We start from the raw sequence: 18284 nt of genomic DNA, 5'->3' as shown, positions 1-18284 counted from the left end.
ATATATAAATCAATAAAGCCGACAAAGTCGTACAATAAAATAAAATAAAATATTTTTTTCATTTAAACCTTACAGTGTGGGATATCGTTGGAAAGGTCTTTCAAAACTAATAGGGGTCTTCAACAAACATTTTTTGATAAAGTGAATATATTTGGAGATAATCGCTCCGAAAGAAAAAAAATGTGTGTCCCCCCCCCCTCTAACTTTTGACCCATAGCTCCAAAAAATATGAAAAAAATCGTGAAAGTAGAGCTTAAGATAGACATTAAATGAAAACTATAGCGGACATGATCAGTTCAGCTGTTTTTGAGTAATCGCACAAAGTTTCCCCTTCATAGTAAAAAGACGTCCAATCAACGTACAACAATCGGTTGTTAAAATTATTTGGCATTATTCATGTAAGAAGCTAAAATTTCAGATTTTTTTGTTCTTATTTTACTCATTCTATTTTTATTTAATATTTAATTTGTCTAAAACAATTTCATTGGCTGTATGAGTAAAGCCGTTGACTATTGGCAGTTTTAGAACGAAAGAGTCAAAATTAAAAAGTAAGAGGCAATCCCGCTTATTTTATATTCATATTCGTTTATTGCACTCATGTACGATGCATTATGTCTAGGACTTATTGTTATACTCTACTATATAGCAATCTAAATGTTTTTCGCTATGGGATACTTATCTTTAGACATGCAAAGTCTCCGATTGCAAGTAAGTCTGTTACTTTAATAAGGTACTGATTATGCAAATTTGCCTATTTGTTTAACTCGGGTGAAAAGTACCGTTTCATCCCTTGGTTAACAATCTACTATACTTTAAGCTTCAGTTTAGCTTATTGTGACAGAAGAGTAACTACGGAACCCTACACTGAGCATGGCCCGACATGCTTTTGGCCGTTTTATTTAATCAAAAAATCGGTCAAGTGCGAGTTCGTTTTACTCGCGCAACCGAGGGTTCCGTACGAACTTTGAACTATCTCATGTATCTATAAAGGCGAAAGACTTTTCATCATGTTGGAAAGTCAATGGCACACTTTATTAATTGACATGCTCGTATAGAGATGTCTTTAGAATATTTTGGCTCTGGCAACTTGTGCGCTGTCATTCAATCGCTTTTGCTATCACGGATCGACCGGTAAACATCTCATTAGATTTTACTCTCGATATTATAAGTTATTTTACTTAATGTTAATGTCCTTATTGACGACTTTACATTTGTGCATTTTGGAAATACACGGAGTGTTAAAGGACGACGTTGTTTTAGTTCACTATCGCACCACTTCCTCCTGCTGCGTATGCACCCAGTGACGGGCTCTGCTTAACAGGTTATGGGCCCAGCATACCACGAGAAAAGGAGAAATCGTGATCCATCTAGTAAGTGGCTGTCGATCGAGTGGCAAAACCTTCAAAATATAATCTCTTACGTCGTCCTACAACGTTAATTCTACACATTTTTGACATAAATTGCCACGATGGCTGTAAATGCCACTAATGTCGTCATGGGCACTCCCGTCATCGAGAAGCTGGACGGGAACAACTATCTAACGTGGAAGTTCGCATTGAAGATGATTTTGATCACGGAAGGATTGTGGGACACAATATACAGGGAGTCGGACGAGGCTTTGACGGGCACAGATGCCGCGCGCGACCAGCGCGCTTTGGCACGTGTCTGTCTCAACATAAAACCGGCTTTATTTCAATACGTTCGGACTGCGACAACAGCTAAAGAAGCGTGGAAAAACTTGTCGGACATATTTGAGGACAAAGGGCTGTATCGGCGAGTGTTACTTTTAAGACAACTACACAGGGTAGATTTCACTGAGCATGCAGACATGGCTACATATATTGAACATGTAATGTCCCTAGTTCACCAACTCGCTGACATCGGCAGGGTGGTCGAAGATAAAGAAGTGGCCGAAATCTTATTGAGTGGCCTTCCGGCAGACTATGACACATTGGTGAGCAACCTAGAAACGTATTGTATATCTTCTGAAGAGCTGAAAAGCGACCTGGTGCGTACTCGTCTTCTTCAAGAGGCGCAAAGGAAGTCTGCGAATAACGGGAGCTCGACAACAGCATACATTACAAGCAAGATTAAGTGTACATACTGTCACCGAGTCGGTCACATCAAGCCCAAGTGTTTTAAATATAAGAAAGATAGGAAACAAAGGGATTCTTCCAAGTCTGCCACCGCCACTGCAGCTTTCTTCGCCCAGGACCGGACAGATGTCTTCTTGGACTCAGGAGCGTCTTCTCACCTTTCTAATGATCCAAACTTGCTCAGCAATATAAGGGATACAAAGAAGCAATCCATAAGTTTGGCTAACAGCGAGACAATGTCAAGTTCCAAAACTGGAGATCTTAGTGTTGCTTTAAATGGACAGGTGAGAACCTTTAAAAATGTCATGTTAGTTCCCAACTTATCCGCAAATTTACTTTCTGTGTCTAAATTATGTAAAGATGGTCATTCTGTTTTATTTAATAATGATGGGTGTTTTGTTTATGATAGGGGTCATAGTCTCAATAAAGCACCTAGCGACTATATGGCTATAGCTAACTGTGTTAATGGAATCTATAAACTCTCTGGGGATGTGTCTAGGGCTGAGGGATATAATCCTAACAGGAAGCACTCTTTGGACCTGCAACCCAGGCAGGTCGCACCGAGCGCTGCAGTTGCCGTCTCTACCCCGTCTGTGATGGACATGTGGCATTTTAGACTTGGTCACCTGCACTCAGCTGGGATGTGTAAGTTGAGGGATGCATGTGGTGTGTTGTTTCAGGATAAAAACCTCAAGAACTGTGAAGCATGCATTAAGGGGAAGCTTTCGGCCGAGCCTTTCCCTAATGCTAGTAACAGTACAACAACGCAACCACTACAGCTGGTGCACACTGATGTCTGCGGACCAATGCCTGAGACGAGCCATGGAGGAGGAAAATATCTGCTCACCTTCACGGATGACTACAGCCGGAAGAGTTTTGCCTACATAATGAAGAACAAATCACAGGTATTTGATTGTTTTAAACATTTTAAAGCTATGGTAGAAAAAGAAAAGAGTTTGCCTATCCTTTGCCTTCGTAGTGATAATGGTGGAGAGTTTACTAGTTCTAAATTTACACAATATTTAAAAGAACATGGTATTATCCACCAGACCACTATTCCCTACTGTTCTGCTCAAAATGGAGTAGCAGAGAGGACTTTTCGCATTATATTTGATAAGGTACGCTGCATGTTACAGCATTCAGGTCTCAGCAAACGATTTTGGGGAGAAGCAGCAATGACTGCTGTATATTTAAAGAATAGATCTCCCACGTCGGCTTTAGCTGGACGTATACCTGAGGAGGTCTGGTCTGGCAAAAAGGTCAACCTTGGACACCTCAGGGTTTTTGGCTGTACTGCTTTTTCATTGTTACCTGAACATAAGCGAGATAAATTGGATGCTAAGGCAAAGGAATACATTTTTGTGGGATATTGTGATACATCTAAAGGCTATCGCTTAGCTGATCTTTTGGATCCCACAAAGGTTATTAAATCTCGAAATGTTGCTTTTATTGAGAATAGATTTTACAACCCGTGTACAAACCCTTTTCAAGAACTTTCCACGAGTGATAGCATTTTAACTTATAATGATATTTCTAATGAGATCTGTGATATTGGTAATGTTTCTAGTCAGAATAGTCAAGTAAATTCAAATAATGATAATGAAATCGAAAATAATGAAATTATTAATAATGAAATTTTAAATGATAATATTTTAATCAATGATAATAATAATGAGAATAATTTGAATTTATCTGACAGAGATTCATCATCATTTTCAGGTGGAGAAACCGATGAGTACTGCACTGGGAGCAGCGACTCCAGCACAGCTGATTCACCAGGTGCCGGCGGCCCACAACCAGTGAGCCTTCCCCCTGTGGCAGCTGAAAGTGATGGAGCGTCTCGTCCTGTGGCCGACGCTACACCACAACGATCGTCTCGCTCCACGCGTAATGTACTCCCTGCGAGGTATTTAGACTATGATTTATCCTTACTCGCTCATGGTCCCTCTCCATCGACTGATGAACCCATTACCTATGAAGAAGCTGTAAGTGGCTCTAATAGCCAGCAATGGCTAGATGCCATGAAAAGTGAGTATGATGCTCTAGTTAAAAACAATGTCTGGGAATTGGTAGATAGGCCCGTTGGTAAAAATGTAATAAAATGTAAATGGGTTTATAAAACTAAATATGATGCTTCTGGTAATTTTGATCGTTTTAAAGCAAGATTAGTCGCCAGGGGCTTTACCCAACGGGAAGGCATTGATTATAACGAAACGTTCGCTCCTGTTGTCCGTCACTCGACAATGCGAATTTTATTTTGTATAGCTAATCAGTTAGACTTAAACATTGACCATCTAGATGTGGCAACAGCTTTTCTCAATGCTGACCTTAATGAGACTGTATATATGGAACAGCCTATTGGTTTCAGTGATAATAATAAAAATAAAGTATGTTTGTTAAAGAAAAGCATTTATGGCCTCAAACAGGCAAGTAGAATGTGGAACTGTAAAATACATAGTTTACTTAGTGAGCATAATTTCACTCAATCCAAGTGTGAACCCTGTGTATATGTAAAAAGTAACAAGGATGATTTAGTGATTTTGGCTTTATATGTTGATGACTTTTATGTGTTTTACAGCCAAAACAGTTCGATTAAGCGAAATTTGTTAAACATTTTAGAAAGTAAATTTAATGTTAAAAATTTAGGTCCGCTTAAGAGCTGTTTAGGTATAAATGTGTCTAGGGATAAAGTTAAGGGAACTTTGACTCTAGATCAGAGTGAATATATCAGAAAACTACTTGTACGTTTTGGCATGGAAAATTGTAAGGCCGCAGCCACACCTATGGAAATTAACTGTAAACTTGTAAAATCTGAAAATAATGACTGTTTGCAGGATGATGTTTTTAACTATCGACAACTTTTGGGTTGCTTGATGTATCTGTCTGTATGTACACGGCCAGATATATCATATGCATGTAGCCAACTTAGCCAATTTAACAATTGTTTCGATAGGTCACATTGGTTAGCAGCTAAGCGTATATTGCGTTATTTGGCAGGTACAATTCATTATTCTCTATGTTTTCATAAGAATGAGAATTGGTCTATGTATGCTTATACTGACGCAGACTGGGCCAATGATATTACTGACAGAGAATCCTATACTGGCTATGTCATTAAATTGGGAAATTGTACAGTTAATTGGGAGTCTCGCAAACAAAGGTGTGTCTCTTTGTCATCGTGTGAATCAGAATACCTAGCAATATCTGATGTATGTAAAGATGTATCATTTATTAAGAGTCTTTTGTCTGAGATTTTGCCTAAACAAATTAATTGTATTGTATATAATGACAACCAAAGTGCTCAAAAGCTTTTACAAGCTAAGGAATACTGTCATAAGCGAACGAAACACATCGACATAAGGTACCATTATGTTAAAGATTTAATATCTAAAAATGTAATTAAAGTAGAGTATTTGCCTACAAACAAAATGATTGCCGATGTGTTGACAAAACCTTTAGGTAGAGTTAAGCATAATGAGTTTATCAAAGCTATGAACGTTTGTTAATACTTTCAATAACTAGAGCATATAAAGTAAGTTGTGATTGTACTCTAAATTTATATTAAGTATTTTTATCTGTTGTTTTTTTTGTATAAAAAGCTAACAGGTTTATTATTATTACTAGTATATGGTAGAGTCAATATGAATTTGTTTTAAATGTACATTCAATGTTTATTTGTGACATTTAATATGGTAGAGCCAAATTTAGTTGTTTCATGTTAGTTTTCTCTTTGAAATATTTGACTCTACTATGGTTATTATTTAGATAACAGTGTGCCCTTGAGGGGAAGTGTTGGAAAGTCAATGGCACACTTTATTAATTGACATGCTCGTATAGAGATGTCTTTAGAATATTTTGGCTCTGGCAACTTGTGCGCTGTCATTCAATCGCTTTTGCTATCACGGATCGACCGGTAAACATCTCATTAGATTTTACTCTCGATATTATAAGTTATTTTACTTAATGTTAATGTCCTTATTGACGACTTTACATTTGTGCATTTTGGAAATACACGGAGTGTTAAAGGACGACGTTGTTTTAGTTCACTATCGCACCACTTCCTCCTGCTGCGTATGCACCCAGTGACGGGCTCTGCTTAAAAGTGCCTATACTAAGTATAATTGGACGTAGTTAAAGGAAAAGGATCCAATCCACAAAAATACCAAAACATGAGTTAAGTATACCAGGCAGGCCTTTAATGTGTATATTTTCATTCAGCAAAAAAGCACTGAGCTCACATAGCGTTTTCATATTTTAATCGACATCGGCTACCATCCCCCATGTATGAAAGATTAAAAATGATATTCGCCAATAAGTATTCAATACTCTTGGTACCTTGTTGTAAAATTATGTTAGTGACAGGACTGGTTTATATAAATTTCAACAAGAAAAATCCAAACTGCTTGGAATCTTTTTGAGAAAATGCAATGAATACTTTTCGTCCTAAATATATATCAACAAAACTGATCCAACCCATTTGGATCGTTTTTGAGAAACTAATTTGACGATGTGTAAATGCTTTAGCTAAACAACAAAAACGATTCAGCAAACTTGGATCACATTTGTGGAATTCTTGTTATTCCAGCATTGGTGTGTCAGTAAACAACAAAAACGATTCATGTTAAATATATTAACTTTACTTTAGGCTGACTTTATAAATTTAAACAGCTTTATACTTAACCTAAAAGGCAGTTTTACTGCTATGATAGGCTAATTTTGAATTTTTTGCTTTATATGTCGACTTGGATCGTAATTCATAGACAAATTAAATAGATGAGGAAAAATAACAGAAATAATTCAAACTGAATCATTTTTGCAGGTTTAAATTAACTTGTACTTATATTCAGCGTCAAACATCAAAGTCGGTTTAAGTTACTTGGATCTTTTTTGATAATTTACTCCAGGTATAGTTTCATAGTGGCAAATTAATCAACGGAAAAGATCCAGTTTACATGAATACGTTATAGGGATTTTTTTTTATTTAAAATGGCAATACAATGCTAAATTTTAATAACGATCCATGTTAATAATATTGTTCATAAAAAAAGTTACTTTTACTATTAATTTTGTTTATACGTTGCTGGTAAGTATTAATAATGTTATAGTAATTATAATTTTGAAACTTTAGAACTACATTGAGAAAAAGGTAAAAGGTAGGCCTCTAGCCATCTCTGAAACTGATTTTTCACTATTGTGGCATCATCATCACAGGCCTTTGCGTCTATTGCAGACGATTTAAGCATTGCTGTTTAGACAACGGGTTTGGTGACTGTGGAGGCCGATGCGTGAGCGGCACGACCTCCCACATTTTTGGCAGAGAAAGCTCATGCCACCTGAGGTTCCAGTCCCGTTTTGCTTTCTGCGACACCTTCTGCTATCTAACGTAGTAAACCAGGCTTGGTCGCATAGCTTTCTCCCCTCCACAACACGCTTGCGCCATCCATCACGGTCTTCAGCTAAAGTTTCCCAAGCATGGTGGTCGATTTCAAATGCTGACATGTCTCGCTTTACACAGTCTTTAAAGCGCAGCATCGGTCTTCCAACGTTCCTTTTAGCATACGCAACTGCACCAAGCAAGACACGTCGAGGTATTCTAGAGGATTCCATCCGGTGCACATGCCCCAGCCACCGCAAGCGTCTCTGTTTGAGAAGAGCGGCAAGACTGGGCAGCTGCGCTTTTTCAAGAACCCTCTGATTTGTCACTTTGTCCTGCCAAGTTATGCCTAAAATATTGCGTAGACAGCGCATGTGAAAAGTGTTGAGCCGTCGCTCCTGTTTTGCATACGTCGTCCAGGTTTCTGCTCCGTACAAGAGTATACTTAGAACGCAAGTCTGGTATACTATCATCTTGGTTCTAGTGGTGGTGTTGTGGCCTAATGGAAAGGAAATACCTCAAGCAAAGTTGGATGATTTAAGATCGATGTTCGATCTTATCCCAAGGGACTGCCTACCGTTTTACTATTCCCTTCGAGGAAATTCCATGTTTGAAGAAGACATAGAAGGCTATGCAGGGCCTGTTGACTTTGAAATTGAAGATCCTGAAGTAGAATGCATAGTACCTAATATAGATACAGATTAAAATACATATCTCGTGTATAACATTCAGACTGATTTTTTAAGTAAACGATTAGTGATTATAAGAGGCTTTTATTATCGCTAAAAAGAAGTGATCTCAATTTTGTTAATACTCAATACTTTGATAAGCGATTACATTGTTTTTTTAATAAAGTTTTTTTATCTTTTCTTGGTGATTTTCTCGTTTTTTTTCCAATTTATTACGATGAATCCTTATTGCCTATTTAAAATGAAAAAGGTTACATGGAAAAAGTATTTTCTCAAAATGGATCCAACCCCACATTTAGTTAAATATCTCAAGAAATACGACATTCAACTAAATCGTTTATTTACAGAATCTTAAAACACGTCAAAACTCATGTTTCATCCAAATAAGTATTATGGGAAAAGTGAATCAGTATTGAGGAATACCATTTCTAACTTTAAACCTCCATAACTTTTGCTCATCTCGCTGTGGATTGAATCCTTTTCCTTTAACTACGTCCAATTGTGTACAGCTATTGTCTAACTAAAATTATCTAATTTGTGCGATATAATGGGTTTTTTTTTCACATTTTCCTTCATCAAAACAAAATGTTTTGGAATGCACATTTCGAGCTCTTTTAAATGATACCCCACCTAGTCACTAGACTTTGAAATTTTTCCCCCTCTTCCTTTCCATAGTTAATAAAAAAATACTTTCAATGCGTCTGGGTTAACTTTGTTAATAAATTCCAAATTTCAAATCGATAGCTTAAGTTGTTCTCGAGATATTTAGCGATGTGACAGACAGACAGACTAACTACTAAAAACTAAGAAGTCAAATAACTTGAAAACCAATGAGTTTTGACCCCTGGTTGGCTGGACTTAAATTATTGCAAATGCATGACCCATAAAATGACCCCTTTCAATATTCTTTCAAAGGAATACGTCGAATATCTAATCACCTCTATAAAGAATTAAGTACGTATTCTACGTACGCATGTTATCCTGATAACTATGAATAATTTTAAATTAAATTATTAAAGGTTAACTGAGAACCAACTTGCTCATCATTGTTAGTGAAGGAAAAGAGTATAATTATGACTTATAATTATAATTTATAATGTTGAGATTAGAATTATTTCAAGAACATTATTAAACAAATTGACTATGTCCCACAGTAACACAGTAAAGCTCAATGAGGCTTGTGTTGTTGGTTTAGACAAGTTATCAAATTATTTCGATTTAGACAATGATATACAATATATCCAGAGTTATAAAATAAAATATAAAATAGCCTTTTATTTCTTGCGAAATTTTAACATTGTTGTTTAGAATTAAGTCTTAAGTTCACTTATAGTTTTTTAATGTTAGTTCTAAAATTATTTTATAATGAATTTGAATATGTAGCAAGAACCCCGTTTTCGCAGGTGAAGGCCTCCTCCAGAGTTTTCCGCTCATCTCTATCTTGAGCTATTCGCATCCAGTTTTGACCAGCGATATTGTTTATTTCGTCTTCCCATCTAGTAAACAGGTTTTCCTATACCCCGTTTTCCTAGTGGCCCTTTCCATGACGTAACATTTTTGGTCTAACGCTGGTCCGTTATTCGTGATACATGTCCCGCCCACTTCCAGTTGAGTTGTTTGGCGTGTCTAAGCGCGTCTTTTGCCTTTGTTAAGTTTCTTATCTTAGTATGCCTTATTTTTTGGATTTTTTTGATTACGACCATACTACGCTCCATTCCCCTTTGACAAGTTCTTATTTTGTCTTTGGCTTTTTTTGTGAACTTCCATGTTTGGCATCCGTATGTTAGTAGACACGAGTTCATAATTCTTAGTTTTTAAGGTTATGGGCATGTTACTCTTGAAGATTTCTTTCAATTTCCAATACTTGTTTCACGTGCTTTGTATTCTCCTTTCAATTTCCAGTTCATTATTTTCCTTGTTGAAACTAATTTGCTTGCCGAGGTATAGGTAATATAGTTTAAGGGCTTGTTGCCTAGGTACTGTTATTGTTTTCTCTGTACTGTTTGTCATTATCATAGTTTAAGCCAAGTTCATTTCAAGTCCTACTTTTATACTTGCTCTATGTAGAGATTCCATCATTATTTGAAGTTGCGAGTCCGTTTCAGCCAGTACGACGAGGTCGTCTGCAAAACGGAGATGGCTTAAATATTTGCCTTTTATATTTATACCATAGTGCTTCCAGTCTAGCTGACCCATAACTAACTCTAGGATGGATATAAATATTTTAGGGAATAGAGGATCTCCCTGTCTTACACTTCTTTTTATGGGGAAACTCGGACCCGTCGTTTCTAATCTTACTCTACCTGTGGTGTTTTTGGAGATCCATAGTTATAAATACTTAAATTAAATAGAAAACACCCATGACTTAGAAACAAATATCAATATCCTCACCAGGATTTGTACCTGGGACCATCGGCTTCATAGGCAGGGCATATGGCCATATTTTTGAATTGGGATTTAGAATTAATTTGGTGGTGAACAATTTCGTTTTTCACTCGGCAACATTTTTTCATGTCTCGTGCCTTGAAACCCTCGCAACGCTCAAAGTCACTTTAAGAATATTTCGCTTCTCAAACTTAAAGCGAGGAATAAACAATAGTTCAATTTCAAAGTCCTTACAGAGTTTCAAATATGTCGATGACTGCACTTCTAGTGGCCTACAGACCGCGAACTACTTCGTTCGTTCTATAGTTCGTTCGCTTATTTGCCGCTCCAAAGAGCATGTAATCACTACGTTTTACTGTTTTTTACTATGCCGCTCTATGGCCAGAAAGTTAATATGAGTAATGTTTAGACACTTTAGACAAGTAATAGATAACGAGTTTTGGAATTTCGCGGTTGGCTCTTTTAATAAATTCAAAGGCGTTTGAAAACCACCGTAAAGCGCGTTACCAGCGCTTTTCTCGTATTGTTAATTTAATATCAGAAAGCAAAGGTACAATTTCGATCTACAAAATAAGATTACTATTTCTACTTTCATTCGAATTAATGAATTATAATAGCAAAGATCTGATCAATCGTACTATTTTAAAATTAGTGACGTAATAAAATTTGTTGTTTTTGAACGCTTCTTCAGATTGTGCATGACATGACATGACACCATGACACTCACGCTTGCACCAACAAACGTCAAAACTGAAAACAACTTAGTTCAAGCTAAACCGAATAAAATATAAAATAAGCTAAAAATGCCACAGTTGCAAGATAAACCTCGGGCATTGTTAGAAGAATTCCGTATTAAGGTATGTACTTATGTTGACCATCGTCTACTAAAAGTGAAATAACCACATGACTATCATTCTAACCTCTCCGGTTATTGTACTTGTGTTATCAATAAACTTTATTTCCAGAATGCTGCTAATGATTATGGCATGGCAGATGAGAAGTGGAACTTTAAAAAGTTCGTTAAAAACTTCCGTATTGTGGTAGTTAAAATGGATAATTCAGAAATGGAATTCGATCTTATCGGCATTCAACCTGCATTTGCGAATGCGTTTCGAAGACTCATGCTGAGCGAGGTTCCTAGTATGGCTATTGAAAAAGTGATGATAAAAAACAACACTTCAATAATTCAGGATGAAGTCCTTGCCCACAGGTTGGGTCTGATACCCTTGAAAGCTGATCCAAGATTGTTTGAATACCGTCCTGAAGGTAAGTTTGACATTTCTTTCATGTCATTAATTGGAAAAAATTTCTTTATTGACCGAAAAAAAAGCAAAACTTGTATGCTTTTCTTTACAGATGCGACTGAAGGCACAGAGTTTGATACACTGGAATTCACATTAAAAGTGAAGTGCACTGCTAATACATCACAGTCTAAAGACTCATTCAGAACAGAGGACCTCTATATCAATCACAGTGGTAAGCATCCTGTTTTCTGATAATACCAGTGGCTGTAACGTAGTACGATCACATTTTTATCACTTGTCACTATGCCTGTCACATTCTCAACAAGTATGTAAGTGCAAAAGTGACAGGCATAGTGACAATTGATAACAAGTAACCGTCAAAAATATTTTTGACACACATGTTTATTCCCGACTGCACTTTCTCTTATTTGTATGTCTATAAAGTACTTCTGGAGACCTTTCAAATGAGCCTAAACTCAATGTGTTTACGTTTTCCCATCGAAGAGTTCCTTTGCATACTATTGCATTGTCATCGGAAATACGGAATTATACCAAATTTCAGTTCAAACAGACACCAGGAAGTGGTTCAAATTTAACTTACAAGATTTGAAGCACATATATATATGTAGATTTATACAAAGAAGATACGCGGTGAAGCTAAATAAGTGTGTAAAGATGTGACCATGCTACAGTCACACAGGTGACACAAAGAATGTAATCCTTTGGCAAAATCTAAGATGTTCAGCATAAATAAAAATGATCTCGTGTTGTTTGTTAATCAGCTGAATTAAACTCCTTTCTCATACGCTGTACTTCTTTTCAGTTTACTCATCTCAGATCAAATGGCATCCCATTGGCAACCAGGCATCTGTGCATAAGGAGGCTGATGTTGGCTCAGTGCATGACAAGATATTGATATCCAAAATGAGGCCTGGACACGAGCTAGATCTCCATTTGATTGCTGTAAAGGGAATAGGAAAGGACCATGCCAAATTTTCACCAGTAGGTAAGTAAGTGGACTACAGTGCTGCTGTGGCAAAGCAAGTAATTGTAACCAACGTACATCCATACCTGTAGAGTAGCATTATGTGAAATTTGTCCATGGGTATAATACACCTACCAGTGTGTTTATCTTGAGTAGTGTTCATCTTTTATCTTGAGGAGTGTGTTGGTTGGGTATGTGACACAATTCTATTAATACTTAACTAAATCTTAATTCAATAAATTAATTAAATTTTAAGCATTAAATTATAGACTATATGTAACATGCAATCAACATAAGTTAACATCCTAGTGGAATGCTACTTGAGCATCTTACCACATTAGTAATTTTTTTTATTGTTTTCAGCAACTGCATCATACCGTCTACTGCCAGAAATCACATTAACCCGTGAAGTGACTGGAAGTGAGGCCATACTCCTGCAGAACTGCTTTTCACCAGGAGTCATAGGCATTGACTCAGAAGACAGAGCATTTGTCCGAGACGCACGCTATGATACCTGCAGCAGGAATGTTTACAAATATGAAGAAATCAAAGATGCTGTCATTCTAAGCCGGGTTCGGGATCATTTTATATGTAAGTTCCAAGTTATATTGGCCCAATAAATAATAGTATTAAGATTAAAAGTAAAGGACAACAGCATTGACAGTCAGATCAAGAAGTAAAAAGAGATCACATACTTATTATTCACAACCAATAGTGCATTTAATGTTGTATTTAATATTGTATTTCTATTATGATACATTAAATTATAAATATATAATATTTAATATCTTAGATTACAAACGGATTATTTTGAATGTATTGCTATTAAATAACTTTTTTTTTTCAGTTAATGTGGAGTCGGTGGGGGCCATGGCACCTAATGTTATATTTGTTGAAGCTGTTAAAATACTGAAAGAAAAATGTAAATCATTGTTAGATGAATTAAATAAGCTTAATTAATATATTTTTTGTCTTATTTGTTACCTTTTATAAATGTCCTAAGACAACAACCAACTTCCAGATGCTAAATTATATTTATTTTAACTAAGGTCATGGTCAATGTGGTTATACAAGACTGGTAGAAGTCGGACCATGATTAGTTGGCAGCGATTTTGATAGCCCAGATGGTGCAAGTGTCAATTAAACATCCTAATCCTAATTTCATAGAAGTTTGACGTTTTAAATAACCTGTGCACTGCTGTGCACCGTTTGGGCTATCAAAATCGCTGCCAAGTTATCTTGGTTTGACTCTATTTTTTTTTTAGCTGGTAACTCTCGTAATTGTATACGTACAGTCATGTGCAGAGATAGTTGACCCCCCTGCAACAAGATTTCTTTTCTATGCATAGGGGGTCACTTATTTCACGTCGCTCAGACATAGTCTGAAAGGAAGAGCTTCACTCTTTACCAATCTTCTTTAAGTTGGGTATTAGGTTGGGTCGAAAAATAAAAAAATTTATTTACGATTTCTAATAGTGCGGGATTGGTGATCCTGACAAAAAGAAACACCAGAATATTTTTTTTACTACTTACTACCCGCGCATTGCGTTTAAATTTTTCGAAAAACGCAATTTACAATTTTTTTTTTACATCTAAAATAATAATTTATAAATATATATCTAACATAATAAAATAATACTGTGAGCCATGGTAACACCTGCAGGAGGATAAGGGGGCACGGGGGAGGGTCGCAAATTATACGATGCGCGTGTGAGAATACCAAGTTAAAATAGATGTCCGAGTAGATGACAGCAAACCCCACTGTTATGTAAACAAGTAATTAAAACAGAATTAATAGTCAGTATCACGTTCAATTCTCAATACTGCTTGATAATACTAAGTTAACTGTATAAATTAGGCATAATTTGTCATCAAGTAATTTATTTACCTTGATTCAGAATTATTTGAAACTGCTAAAACAATCACTAGATGCTATTTGGGTTACTAGTTTGATCAATTAAATAATGAACAAATATAATTGAAAATAAAACGTTTTTATTAAAGTTAATAATCCTATTTATTCACCTTATCATCAACAACTAATAAATACAATAACTAATACTTTATAATTGACCAAGATATGATTGAACTAATTATTGACTAATTAATCCATCAAATGAATTATCAGGTAAGTACATAAACATTTAAAATAATTATCAACATAGTATTACTAACTTTCAATATTCCTGTGGCGACGATTAACTCAGTGCTGCAGCGCAAAGCAGAATGACAATGAGAATTATCCAAATGAATCGGGTCGGGCCCTTTTATATCCACTGCTAACCAGCCACTCGCAACTGGTTGATCATGCCATTTGTCGTTCGAGAAGTGACGTCACAAACGTATCTTCTCATGTACCATATCTATTTATCGAATAATGCAGACTAAAATGATCACAACATCTTTTCAATAAACTCCGTTATACATAATTTCTAATAAGTAATATTAATACTTAATATAATCACTTTTAAATAGTTTACAAATCTTATTAGTAGGTTAACTACTGTCTCAAAGTTACCACTACCCACTACCCATGTTTCTCTAATCAACCGTGATTTCGTATCGTACCTCACAAATGGTGTAAACTTCACGTGATATTGAGTTAAGTGTTTAAATAGTGAATATTTATCAACATTGGACGTCAAAGAGAAACAGGTCAGTTCTATACATAATCTTATACCTTTAACTTTAAACGAGCAATTCTTGTATATATATATATATATTTCAGGGATCTCGGAAACGGCTCTAACGATTTCGCTGAAATTTGGTATAAGTATGGGGGTTTTTGGGGGTAAACAATCGATCTAGATTAGTCTTATGTTTGGGAAAACGCGTGTTTTCGAGTTTTCATGCGTTTTTCTTTCGTCGCCGAATATGGTCGCTAATTTCGTGCCGCAGGCCACTGTCCGTCCGTCTGGTCCAGCGGGTTAAGACGCGGACGGCTAGAAACGAGTGTTACGGGTTCGAATCTCGCCCGGTGATTTACTTTTTTTTTATATGTTCAAGTTTATATATAATTTTTTAATTTTTATTGTTTTAGACAAGTTTAATTTAGTAAAAAAATTTAGTTAAGATTATTACCTATACACCACCATATTACAATAAATAGTTATAACCGAGCAAAGCTCGGTCGCCCAGGTACTTTATAAATAATAATCTAACACGCGCGTATATCACGACGCATTGTTTTAGTGATAGCAACTTCTTGTTATTATTTTAATCGTTATTTTCACTGTTATTATTGGAAGTGTGCTTTATAATGGAGATAAGCAGTAGAAGAACAACAAATTGTCGTATTTTTGTTCTGATTCTGACCGACGTTACCTGTACGACATAGTATCAGCTGTTATAAATGGCGAATGTCTTCCTGTTTTGTCTCATCGTTCTCCAGGAAAAATGTCTTACGCCCGATAGCTTACAAATAAGGTCCGACCGAGATCTCGGTTTCGGTCTCGGCATTCTCGGCCAAAAATCGAGCCGATATCTCGGTCTCGGCTCTCGGCCAAAATGGGCCGAGATTCTTGCCGAGACCGAGAATAGGCAATGAGTTATCATTGGTGAATTTGAATTTTCCCCGCACGAGCGCCTGTTTCTTAGCTACCCGTTGGTTGCATCGCCCAGTTGGTGTGACGTTTTTTGTGATTTTGATTGGTTTCGTACTCACATTTTAAGCCAATTACTTATCAAATACTAAGTGTTGGGATCGGATAGTTGCGGTTGCAAGAAATGACTAGTTCATTTGGGTCTTTTCGTTTTGTGGTTATTATTATTGATGAATAAATAAGTGTATATTGTTATCGGGATGTAACTTAGATTAACTTGTTGTGAGTAGAAGATGACACTGGATATTTTGATACTAAATATATTTGTGTTAACGGGAAAACGCAAAGCAGTAGGTATGTACTAAAACGACACCTGTGGCGGATATTTTGGTTTACAGTATAGAACTCTTTATTTTGATTATTGTTATTGTACCTCTCTTTGTCCACATCCGTACTGAAAAAACCGGCCAAGTGTGTGTCGGACCACGCATAATGGAAGGTTTCGTACCTTCATACAATACAAAAAGCCGTTAGTGGCACTTTCGTCGTTTTAATAAGATCAGTTTTTTTTATAACTCTTAAATGTCTTAACTTAACCGACCATATTCAAAATAATTTGCCTGAAAAATTATTTGCTTATTAAGCTTTATTATTTAGATATTTTTAAATGGATTTGCTCTCCCAGTTCAAAAGTTAGAGGGGATCACACAATTTTTTTGGAGCGATTATTTCCAAAAGTATTTACTTAATCAAGAAAACGTTTTTAGCAACCTTTATGTATTTTTAAATACCTATCTAATGATGAGCCACATGATTTTTTTAAACTTTTAGTTACATTTATATGTAGTATATATTTGAAAATATATTTTACAATTGTTTTTCGAAACTAAGAAGCGACTTACATAATACATACTGTACACCTACGTTCCAAAGGTTATAAAATATATCGTATAGTTTTTGAGTAAAATGGCTGTGACGTACGCACAGACCGACAGACATAAGGACATGAGGAAACTATAAGGGTTACATTTTTGCCATTTTACTATTACTATTTAATAGCACTACCAATTGATTATGATAACTTTTTTCTGATAAATCGTTGAATTTCAATTATAAAACATTTTTAGTACAAAATTCGTCTTTTTTCTATTTTATAAATTCTCGGTCTCGGTCTCGGCCGAGAATCCAATTGTATCTCGGTCTCGGTCTCGGTCGAGACAAAAAAAAGCATTCTTGGTCGGACCTTATACATAATACATGTACACCTACACCTACGTTCCAAAGGTTATAAAATATATCGTATAGTTTTTGAGTAAAATGGCTGTGACGTACGCACAGACCGACAGACATAAGGACATGACGAAACTATAAGGGTTACATTTTTGCCATTTTGGCTACGGAACCCTAAAAATACTATTTAATAGCGCTACGAATTGATTATGATAACTTTTTTCTGATAAATCGTTGAATTTCAATTATAAAACATTTTTAGTACAAAATTCGTCTTTTTTTTTTCTATTTTATAAGTTCTCGGTCTCGGCCGAGAATCCAATTGAATCTCGGTCTCGGTCTTGGTCGAGACAAAAAAAGCATTCTCGGTCGGAGCTTACTTACAAAGGCCAACCCACCGCATAATTTAAATTAACTAGTTAGCTATGTTTGTAGTCAAAGTTTACGCTCACATCAGTCCCATCTGGTTTGATATCAAAAGACACCCTCTGTGTAAAGACGGGGCAAGACACTTATGGAAACTGATCTCAGATTCTAGATACCTTTCTGCAAATCTTTAAAGGTGGTTGATCCCGTGATAAAACAAAAAGCATATTTCGCTTACCCGGAAAACCTAATCCTGGCTTTGTTAACCGAGCCTCAGAAGCACGTACGAGAGCTTGCTGCCAGGTGTATTTTGAAAGCTAGAAATGGTCCTACTTCTGGTCCTAATCTTCGTGTGTTCCAAGTATCTAAGATT

The 18284-nt window shown here is 36.0% G+C and overlaps 1 protein-coding gene across 1 annotated transcript; it reads left to right on the top strand.

Annotated features, from left to right (window-relative positions):
* Positions 1–11162: 11162 nt before the first annotated feature.
* Positions 11163–13735, top strand: LOC133528261 (DNA-directed RNA polymerases I and III subunit RPAC1-like). Its single transcript, XM_061865565.1, has 6 exons — positions 11163–11401; positions 11510–11810; positions 11901–12020; positions 12612–12794; positions 13137–13364; positions 13621–13735. The coding sequence occupies exons 1-6, from the start codon at positions 11348–11350 to the stop codon at positions 13731–13733; spliced, it is 999 nt and encodes a 332-aa protein (XP_061721549.1). The 5' UTR covers positions 11163–11347; the 3' UTR covers positions 13734–13735.
* Positions 13736–18284: the final 4549 nt, after the last annotated feature.

Source organism: Cydia pomonella, chromosome 19, assembly GCF_033807575.1.
Source record: "Cydia pomonella isolate Wapato2018A chromosome 19, ilCydPomo1, whole genome shotgun sequence".
NCBI classification, from domain to species: domain Eukaryota; kingdom Metazoa; phylum Arthropoda; class Insecta; order Lepidoptera; family Tortricidae; genus Cydia; species Cydia pomonella.
This window is presented reverse-complemented; position numbering and strand designations above follow the sequence as displayed.

Coding starts and splice junctions, on each gene's coding strand:
- LOC133528261 (XM_061865565.1), top strand. CDS start 11,348: ATGCCACAGTTGCAAGATAAACCTCGGGCATTGTTAGAAGAATTCCGT. Junction 12,021..12,611: donor CCTCTATATCAATCACAGTG/GTAAGCATCCTG, acceptor ACTTCTTTTCAG/TTTACTCATCTCAGATCAAA. Junction 13,365..13,620: donor GGTTCGGGATCATTTTATAT/GTAAGTTCCAAG, acceptor TTTTTTTTTCAG/TTAATGTGGAGTCGGTGGGG.